A 10,837-nucleotide genomic window follows, 5' to 3' on the forward strand; every position below is an offset into this window, starting at 1 on the left:
AAATTTCATCGAAAAACAAGTCACTAATAAGTAAGATATTGCACTTTTTACCCTTTTTTAGTTTTGGCCCCCTGGTGGCGAAGTAAAGAATCAGATCAGACCGAAATTCGGTGTCTGCAGTTATATGACAAAGGGAGTCATATGCACCAAATTTCAAGTTCATAGCTTTAGGGGTTAAGAAATGTGCCATAGTTACACTCAAACAGCCAATTTACATCATTTGACCTCTGTGACCTTGCAAACAAGGTCAAATCGAAAACCCATATGATATGTGATGTATCCTTGCTAGGAGTACCTACCATAAAAATTTTATCGAAAATGGGTCACTCATAAGAGAGATATCACCCTTTTTAGGTTTCCACTTCTGGCCTCCTGGTGGCCAAGTTAAGAATCAGATCGGACTGAAATTTATTGTCACAGGTTGCCTGACCTAAGGGGTCTTGTGTACAAAGTTTCCAGTTCATAGCCCCAGCGGTTAAGAAACGTGCCACTGTCTTTGAAATAGGGTATGACAGCAGACACTGCGGTATTGTATAGACTCACCTAGATGGTGAGCCAAAAATTAATTCTTAAAAAGAACTTTATAAAGTACAACTTTCTGAAAGCGCTTTTCATTTATGAAAACTAGTCAAGAGAGCCAAGCCACTACACCACCACGACACCCATATTTAAGCGAATTTAGAAATCTTGACTCAGTCTCTGGCGACATCAAAGATGACCTCGGTGTTGCACCACAGTCGCAGATGAGTCACTGCTCCAACGGAATTGGACGCACAATTAATTTATGCATTGTTTGATGATGATGAAATGAGTTGGATCAAATGCCAACAGTGTGAACATCCAATGAGTTTCTCTCACATTTGTGGCTAGAATTAATTACAGTAAAACCTCTCTATTAAGGAAACCCTGGGACTGACCAGTGCGGGCCTTAATAGAGAGGTGTCCTGATTAGAGAGGTCAAATTGAATAGAAACAACCACTTCTTTGGGACCAAAACTAGTGTCCTTAATAGAGAGGTGTCCAGTAAGGGAGGTTCCAGTGTACTTGGTGCCATGGCTTATCTTATTTCAAAAGAGCTGAGGCCAGGTAAAAATTTTTTTGATTATGGTTCTATAATTTGAGTTGAAAGTTTCACATGTTTTTAGTTTGTGTTCAATGGTACATTTGCAAAAATGGCCAAGACAAAAAGTTAGCGAAAATTTCATGGTTTACAGTACATGTAATATGCCATCATTGCCGTGGCAGACTCTAAATACCACGCAATACCATGCTTATAGTTGGAAGAGCTCGGAGCAAAAGACAACTCAAAAAAATATTCCATTCAATATCTGTGCGTCTTTTTCTCCTTATATGATATCTACATGTATGAGCTGCCCAGTGATAAAAAATTGATTAAAAAATTATTTTAAAAAAATTATTAAAAAACTATTAAAAAATTATAAAAACTAAAGCAGTCAAATATTACAGTGGAACCTGCCTTAGCAGACAACCTCTCAATTTAGGACAACCTCTCTATAAAGGACACTAGTTTTTGTCCCAAATTGGTAGTTTCTATTCAATTTGACCTCTCTAATCAGGACACCTCTCAATTGAGGACAGCACTTGCCAGTCCCGATCCCGAAGGTGTCCTTTATAGAGAGGTTCTACTGTATATGCATAGATTACAAAGAAAGTTGGCGAACATAACAATATACATGTATACATAAAAGACCTATTGGTTGCAGCAGTGTAATTGACCTAAAAGTTGACATTTTCAAAATATGAAAAGCAATCAGCAAGGTAAGGGAAATTTAGCAATGAGAGGAGCTAAATCACTTTCAGCTGTTATAAGATACCCGTGTTACTCCATAAATGCCATGACCCAGATACCGTTGTAAGTGGTGGACATGCACTACTGGCCCCATGTACACCCATCATTACATTACACGGGATCTCAATGAGATCGTATGCTTAGGCCGCTACCGGCTAAACGCACTAAGCATTTCGGCGGGAAACATTTCTTATGATATATATGCCCCCGCACTTTATACCCTATCTATTATTCGTGTCTGCTCGGGCATCCTGAACGCTTGTTTCTGTCATCGCCATATCAATATCAAAATTCACAGATTATATCACTATACGGCAAACTGCTTTGTAACCTTGGGTTACAGAAACATGCGCATGGATCACCACGTGTTACTTCGCGGTAATTCCGCCACGTGGCGGTGGCGCTAGAATCGGGGACCGGGAAACCCAACATCCCAGAATGCCATGGTACTTCCTTTCTGAACGTGGTTTACTTTCTGAGAGTCATCGTATGTATTCACTTACTTTCATCTGCAAATATCTCTTTTTGTAATCATCATCATCCAATTTCATTGAAACTATTCGATTGTTTAGATATTGAAGTTTATCAATATGCTCTAATTTCTTTTTTAGGAGGACAGCCGCACCGTCAAAATGTCTGATGCGGAAGGGTATGTTTTTCAATTTTATGTTCTTTTCTGCATTATATTTACATGCAGGTTTGCTTACTGTATACATTGTATGTAGGCCGGGAACAGCCATCGCTCCAACATGTGGGCCAACGTTTTCCTATCGTAATCCCCATATCCACGGAGCCTTTTCCACTGGAGTGGAGTTTGTAGATGATGACATGATGATTGAAGTGGTATGGAACAGTATTCCGCCGCCATGGCATAACGTTACGGTTAACGGTATCGAAAAAGCTGACGAGTCGAATGTCGAGACATCATTAATCCTGTTGTAGGCCTTATGACTGTGTCTGTGCCATGGGGTAGGCTCAGTAGCCATATGGAGGTGCTACCAAACTGGCGACGGGTGGCAGACATTAACGACATCATTGTGTCTATCGAAGGTATCGAAGTATAACTATAACAGATTGGGAGGAAATGGTTGGTTAGCCCATGCCCATGGCATGCCATGAAGAGCCGGTATGTAGTGTCAAGAGACCAAGTTTTAGGTGCTTTCCTATGATGATGATATATGCTCCCTCTTCTGAGTAAAATGAGGATTGTGCAGAGCGTCTGAGGATTCACTGACTCGGCTCTTATGCTTAAATGCAGCAAAAGGTCCTGTTAGTAGTATGAAATTCATGACATTAGGCTAGCTCAATCTGGCTACTCAATTCGTTGCAGAGATGATCAACCAACCGTTGGCGCAGGAGCCATGGACATCAACACAGCCCTGCAAGAAGTGTTAAAAACTGCCCTCATCCATGATGGGCTTGCCAGAGGTCTCCATGAGTGCACAAAGACTCTTGACACGTAGGTGACAGAAAATCGCTGCGGCATCACTGGACTGAGTTTGCCTGTTTCATTCAGCCAGTGACAGAGTTGAAATGGCAACTAAAGCCTTTAGTCATAGTGGATTTCGAACAAAACAATCTGAAGAACAAGGGAATGATGTTTAATTGTTTTAATTTATGAGGGATTTGTTCTACCCTATGAATAACTATAGTCTGACCCTTGTTCTGTCTTATCTAAGCCAATGTGTCATTAGGAGGCTTGCAGTTCTTTTAAAATTGTTCACTCATCATTTGCTTTTCGTTCTTTCAGTCGTCAAGCTGTTCTGTGCGTTCTGGCCAATAACTGTGATGAGCCTGGATATACCAAGCTTATTGAGGCTCTCTGCGCTGAGCACACCATCAACTTGATCAAGGTGAGTGGACGAGTCAGAAACCCTTGGTCATGAAGTTGACCGATAACAGTCCGAAAGGAATTTTCTCCGTGGAACAAGGGAATGATGTTAAATTGTTTTAATTTATGAGGGGTCTGTTCTACCCTATGAATAACCATAGGCTGACCCTTGTTCCACAATCTGCCAAGTGATTTGAGATGATTTGTGATGAAGACATATGCTCCCTCTTCGAAGTAAGAATGAGGATTAGCCAACCCCTGAGAAAAACATGAGCGTGACAGTAGACCCAAGTGCATTAGTGCATAGTTGCCTTTACCAGCTCCCGTATTCTATGATTTTTCTGCCGGTGTAAAAAAACAACAATTTCTATCCCAGATTGAAACCAAGAAGAAACTTGGTGAGTGGGCCGGTCTCTGCAAGATCGATAAGGATGGCAAACCTAGGAAGGTTGTCGGATGCAGTTGTGTGGTAGTCAAGGTAAATATTTATGAGTGGCCAAAAGCTGTTCATGCTTGATGCAGTCATTCAGTGATGAAAACCATGCTCCCTCTACCGAGTAACAAATCGTGTGGACTTGCAGAACCCCTGAGAATGACTTGTCATGAATTGTTTCAGTCGAGTAAAGACGAAGTCATCAACTTGGTGAACTACGTTACCTCGCTCTCCTGTTCTTTGGTGATACATTGTTCACACCAAGACTTCTACAAGAACTGAATCTTGCTATTTCTGTAATAAATATAACACAATTTCTCTTGTCATTTCAGGATTATGGTAAAGAGACGCAAGCTTACGACGTCCTCACTGAGTACTTCAAATCCAAGCACTAATCGAGATGCACAACAGTGGTTGCAAATAACATCTTGCAAATTTTATTTGTAAATATAAATTCTACCACAAAAATTAAAAAGGAATACAACTGCTATTTTTTGTGTTTGTCGGTCATTTTTATGGAGATTGCAGCGACAGCGGAATTGAGGGAACCAGTTCAAAAAGAGTGCTTGGTGGAACACCTTGCCCTTTTTGGAAGAGAGACGGTTAGATGGAGGTTATCCAACCCATAAATTGTGCCTTTGAGGAGATGGCCTTCAACGACAATTTGGAAAAAGGCACTTCACTTCTTATTCAAAGCCTCAATGGAAATACATCCTTTCGTCGGCCATTTCTTGTACTAAAATAGCCCATCGTGACCGACCCCTGACCATATTGACTCCCTCATCCCAATTTCAAACACCTGAACGTCCTTCTTGAAGGTCAAAACTAGCTGCAAGTTCATTCTGAGCAGCATTCTTGGAAATCACACCTAATGTCCGACCCTCTCTGGTGAATCTTGGACCTGGTAGGTCCTCCCCTTTGCATTGACAATGGCTGGTGAACGGGTCGAGCAATAATTATGGCGCCTCATCTGATCAAAAGACTACCTGTATTTGGCAAAGTTGGTTGCACACAGTGAATAAAACTGATAGTTGCTTGCCCAACTGGACAGTTCAAAGAGCCATACTGACAGCAGCCAATCTCATTTCATCGATCTTGCATATCTCCTGTACTGAACAAGGAGTGCATATACAGGAAGTCGCCGTCTCATTTGCACATAAAAGTGAAAACGATCGAGGGCCTCACCCGTTGCTTAGTTTCTGTCCACTTCCCAGGACACATTTTAAACGTCACAACCTGGTGCACTCTGATGGAATTCAAACGCCATGATGAGTCCACCAGGACTGGTTGTGACACTGTCCAAGAGCAGATTACGGTATTTCTTCCGACTGTGATATTGGCCATCATGCTGTCAATTCTGCAGCACTGAAAAAGGGCCAGCCAGCCAGTTGTTCATTGAAATATCCCTCTCTCCAGATCAAGGGATTCGGTGTGGAAATCAGAAAACAACAACAGAGGAATTCTTCATCTTATGGTTATGCAATTCAACAGCAGATACATCAAAATGCTTGCTCCTGGACAAGTTGGTATGGGTTGGTTCCATGACCCTGACCATTAAACATCAGTATAGATTCAACCGATCTAGTGTCCATAGTGTCCAGCCATACATATAGAAGCCAGGAGTCAATGAATTAATCTTGCAGTTGAAGAGGTCCACAGATAATGTCACTTTTAAAACACATGTTTGAATCCCGTCAAATTTCCATCATACGATCACGATCAGCAAGAACTTCATTCGTGAATTTACCTGAAATATGAAGAGAGGCATACATGTAGTCTCAATCTCCCATTGAATTTGATGACTTGATTTCATTTAATGATTTCGAGAAAGTTCCAAATTTTGGTTGTGACACAGCAATAATCTCTCCCAAAAAAGGAATGATCACAGTGAGTTGACGATGTCAGTTTTATTATCTTACCCATGGCACTTATTTTCTGTCCACTCCCCACTATACAGTCCTTGATTTCTCCTTTCTCGTCAATGTGGACATGGTCACATATAATGCTTCCTTGGATGCTACACCTGGAAAGACACAAGCCCAGATTTGACAAGCGATCTTATTCAACGACATGTGCTGTACATCTGAGGACATTCAATACACATCTTAACTGGTGGTTCAAAACGACCACACGTGTCCATAAAATTACATCTTGGACTACGCATTAAACTGCTAAGGCTGAGAGGTGGTACGAATATACAATGATGATTATCAAGATTTCTTCTGAAAACGACATGAGGACCTAAGTGGACTCACCCTTCAGCTATGGTAACATGGTCCATGACAACAGAATTGGTAATCTTGACTTTCTCCCCAATGGACGAATACCGGGCAATATTTGACTTCTTCACAGTGGCCTTCTCTGCTACAGTCACATTCTCACCTATAAGGCACTCACTTCCAACCTGGAGAAGAACAAAATATTACCAAAGAGGAAGGAGATAAAATGCAAATATTTCATGAAATGTACTATGAAATGACTTAGAAGTTCCTTTGACTATTGACGATTTCTTACCTGAGATCTCGATTGCACAGTAGCAGTAGGATGAACAGAGGGAATTTCTTTGTCGGACTGTAATTTGCCAAGATGTTTACCAATCTGCCTATTCGCTTCAGAATACGTAGCTAATGTATTCATCCTCAGGCAGAATTTTCCCTCCATAATGCAAGCATAGCACCGAATCTTGTCACCGTGATAACAGTCACTCATGTCTCCACTGTGGTCATTCCAGGAGGACATATCTCGGGCGAGTTGCTCAAAGTTGCCCTCATCAGCCAGAGTCGAGACATCTGAAAATAAGACAACAGTTTCAGCTCTTTCATCACTGTTTGATTATAGCCTGACGGAAGTCATCCAACTCAACAAGACAGATAGGTGTGCATGTACTTTACAATTTGCACATTTGATTTCTCTGTTCGCAGTGAAGAGAGGTTGAACTCATTCTATACCATATCATATTGAACTATTACCAAAGTTTCTCTTTCTTTTGATGGCCCTGTCTCTTAACTGAGTGGAATTTCATGATAACTTCACCTGCTTTCCAAGGCTGGTGTACTGGTAATCGAGCGTAGAGCAATACGGGCTTACAAAGTATATCCCTCAGATGCCCTTGCCCTATATTTAATGACATATTAATGAATATCCTCACCAGCTTTCCGAGAGCTACTGGAGTTCGACGTCACGGTTGCATCAGCATCAGCAGGCTCCTCTTGCATCCGTTTAAACTGTTTCTTTACCAAGTATGGGATGAGCTCTCCTTTAATTGCTGAAATAGATCTGGAATAAAAAGTTCCAAAGGAGTGTTTATCAGCGAAATGGACCAGCTTCAACAAAGATTGTGGCCCCACTGGTTGTTTGTAAAGCTTGTACTACAGGCTAGTTTATGTCTGCATCCAAAATTATTAGATATCAGGGCATCTGTACATTTTTCTAGGGAGCCACAATGGTTATCGTGTTCTACTAACAAGCAACAGCACTGAGTTCAAGGCCTGTGTGGCGTCTTGGGATAGGACAGTATACCGTAGTTTGTTGTATCTATGACAGGGCAACTAACTGACCCTTTACACGTGGACAGTAGCCAGCCATGGACTCACACTTTGTATGCACAGGCCTACGACGAACACCTTCACCCTTACGTAACTGATGTCAACCAATGAAAATCATATTTCAGAGGACTAATCATTACCAGCAAATTGTTAGGACTTTGATTACAAGAGAACAAACAGGATGCCAATTTATAGCAGAATCTGACTGAATTATACTGGTAGTGGTATTTTTACCTCTGTTCTTCTAGCACATCTAGCACTGACTGTTTCATCAAATACAAATGAGCATCTGTCAGTCTTGTCTTTATGTTTATACATGGATGTCTGAAGAATAGAATACAAAGACATTTTGTTATAATGTAACTTTAGAATTGTCAGGATGATTGGAGCATGGTCTCAGGTGGGAAAATGTTTTTTTCAGACATAAGGTTTTGCAGAGCATTTATGTCATCTGGTCTCAGACAACAGTGTCACTTGGGTGTGGTCCATTTCTTCAACAAAAGAATTCCTTGCTTCTGGCGATATCCAAGCAAATTATAACAGACATCACATCCAAACAGAACAACAATATGTCTTATATGTTTGCAGCTGAAATATGCTCTTCTCACCAAAGCTCACCTTTTAAACAGAGATTTTCTAAAAGATATGGTTTCTTCAAAATCTGCCTCGGATGATAGAAATACTAATCTGCTACTACTGTTATCGAGTCCAACAAAGTCGAGTTCTGAAAGAATAACCCATATTCTCGAAAATAAAATGACATTTGAAAAAAGTGTAACCTGTACATAGTGGACTTACAAAATGTAGCGGACTCACAATGAGTGACTGACTCTATGATAGCAATTATCACAACTAAATTTGTTTTGTACTATTGGCATTTTGAAACAATTTTTAATGGAAACTACATCCCAAATAGGAAACTTTCACATCATAATGCTTACCGACTTTTTTCTTTGACTTTGGGCCAGGAGCAGCCATGTCAGCTATACTGTCTTGGCCGGACATAAAGAGTGCTGTAACTGTGGCCCCGTGAGCTCTGTGAACATCTGCTAGCGTGTTGAGAGAGAAGTCTCCAATCAGATCACAACTTACAACCAACAGGTCACACTGGAATTACAATTGAGAGAAACTGATTGAAGAAGTGCTCAGCGCAGACGACTGACTTGCCAGAAGCTGAGTTGGAGAATCTTAAAATCTTGTGTTTTTTCTTTGCCAATCTAAATTTGAATACAGGTATAGAGAGATCCAAAAAGATTCATCAGCTTGGTGTTTTAGATTGGTATAGAGAGAATGCCAAAGAATGAATACAGCACTATTATCTTGTGAATGACTTTTCTTGCTTGAAGGGAGACTATAAGCAGGAGCCACTTGACTTCAGGCAGAAGCCAAAATAGATTGCTCAACTATCTATTCTGATACTAATACTTGTTACAGATGAAAAGCCCCCCCCCCCCTTCCATTGTTTACCACAGCAACTTTGACACTACACAACCCTACCTTAATTTTATCTTTGATATGCCGAAGTGAGTCTGCAGTCCCCCAATCATCATCATCAGGTATTCCAACAAAGTCCAACTTAGCCTTAATTTGGCACTGTTCCACAAGGGCCCTCTCAATCTGTTTACGCTGAGATTTCAGCACCACAATTATCATCTCTGAAATAGAAATAAGTCATCGGCATTTGAGATACATCATGTTGAGACATGTAGAGGTTTGAACATTTCAATGGGCTAGGACTGGTTATTTCTCAAACACATATGCAGGCATTTTTACAGATGGTGTATCACGTTGTTGTGAGTTGAGATAGGCATGTATCTAACTTTCTCCAAAAATTGAGTTAGGCAATTTGTTTAGGGGCATGACGATATGTGACCCACTCTGGCAAATTGAAACTGTTGGATAAAATTGTTGAAAAAAAAGTTATTGATACTGGGTTGTTCTGTAAAAATCTATGATGAGAGATTCATGACAATATCAATATCTTGAGGAATGACTGAGAATGAGATATGGACTCAGACCCAGGAATACATCACTCTCAAAAAATGCGATTGCAACATCTGCGCCTCCTCTTGCCAGAGTTGATCACATATTTCAAGAGGTAGATTACCTTCGAATCCTGCTCTTTCTAACATATTGACTGGATACCACACCATGGGCATATTACCGACCGGGAGAATGGCCTTTGGAATCTTGGCTGTTAGATCTGTCATTCGGGAACCCCTCCCACCAGCCATAACTACTGGCTGGAATTCCATCATAATTTACCTGAAAATGATTCCAAAAATATAGCATAATATGACATTGAGGTCTCTGCAGGGGCGCGAAGATTTAATTCATTGTAAATGACCAATGACATCATCGACAAAGAAAACTTTGATCTCCGACATCAGACCTAGGCTAAAGCTAGCCCATTTTTTAAGTGTTACATAGCAGTTTTTCAGCATATTCGATCATGTTGATTACTGAGGAGATTATTTCCTCAGTCAGTGACATCACATAGTCATCTTATCGCAGCATGTTCTTTACCCATGGCCTTGTATATTGAGATGTTTATCCAATTATACTAGAGTAGATCATGGAGGTAATACCTCCATGAGTAGATTCATTCTGCTGAAACGACGAGTAATCATATCAACGTTGTTGTGGCAATACTCTACATCACCCATTCGCAATTCCCACAGCCCGTGATTTTACTGGCTGCCCCCCCCCCCCCATCCTCGCAGGACCTGAGAGTGAGACGCCAATCATTACACATACGAAATTATCTATCATCAAGAAGAGGAACGTAAAGTAAAGTAAAAGTGTGGCATTTACCCCCCCCCCCCCCCCCCAACTGAGACGGAGGCATGATGAAAGAAACACATGAACAATTGGCCAAATGAGATCAGATGTTCTCTCCGAAATCTACCAAAGTTTGTGAGGGACTGAGTTTCGTCCGAAAATAGATAACTGTGATAACACACAAATGGCAATGCAGGTACACATGTACACGGCGACGAATGTCGGAATGATAAAGAATGAAAGACAAGTGACCTGCCAAAGATCACACAGCAGTTTACCAAACGATTCCTTCTTTGTAGATTTGACAACCCTTAAAGCACAACAACTTTGCCACTTGTACTTTCCCGGGGGCGCTTCCCGGGTACTTTTCTCAAACCCCAACAAAACGTCCAAGGGAGCGAAACGACTTCGATTTGGAGCGAAACGACTGAGCTGAG

General features: G+C 41.0%; 2 protein-coding genes across 5 annotated transcripts; one reads left to right on the top strand and one right to left on the bottom strand.

Annotated features, from left to right (window-relative positions):
* The first annotated feature begins 2,214 nt into the window (after positions 1-2,214).
* LOC135486507 (small ribosomal subunit protein eS12-like) lies at positions 2,215-4,564 on the top strand. The gene is made up of 6 exons (XM_064769336.1): positions 2,215-2,297; positions 2,422-2,459; positions 3,141-3,269; positions 3,561-3,663; positions 4,018-4,119; positions 4,407-4,564. Exons 2-6 carry the CDS (start codon positions 2,443-2,445, stop codon positions 4,467-4,469), a joined length of 414 nt encoding a protein of 137 aa, XP_064625406.1. The 5' UTR covers positions 2,215-2,297; positions 2,422-2,442; the 3' UTR covers positions 4,470-4,564.
* Positions 4,565-5,534: 970 nt separating this feature from the next.
* LOC135486506 (translation initiation factor eIF2B subunit gamma-like) lies at positions 5,535-10,837 on the bottom strand. 4 transcript variants are annotated; one of them, XM_064769334.1, is made up of 11 exons: positions 10,679-10,837; positions 9,727-9,884; positions 9,117-9,274; positions 8,561-8,726; positions 8,238-8,343; positions 7,854-7,943; positions 7,223-7,350; positions 6,589-6,863; positions 6,330-6,478; positions 5,994-6,097; positions 5,535-5,821 (listed from the first exon to the last, which is right to left on the bottom strand). In XM_064769334.1, exons 2-11 carry the CDS (start codon positions 9,875-9,877, stop codon positions 5,769-5,771), a joined length of 1,380 nt encoding a protein of 459 aa, XP_064625404.1. In that variant the 5' UTR covers positions 9,878-9,884; positions 10,679-10,837; the 3' UTR covers positions 5,535-5,768. The 4 variants fall into 4 exon arrangements, with proteins under 4 accessions (XP_064625404.1, XP_064625402.1, XP_064625401.1 ...); XM_064769332.1 differs by having other exon boundaries at positions 10,657-10,837; XM_064769331.1 differs by having other exon boundaries at positions 10,653-10,837.

The sequence above is a fragment of the Lineus longissimus genome, chromosome 4, assembly GCF_910592395.1.
Source record: "Lineus longissimus chromosome 4, tnLinLong1.2, whole genome shotgun sequence".
Taxonomy (NCBI): domain Eukaryota; kingdom Metazoa; phylum Nemertea; class Pilidiophora; order Heteronemertea; family Lineidae; genus Lineus; species Lineus longissimus.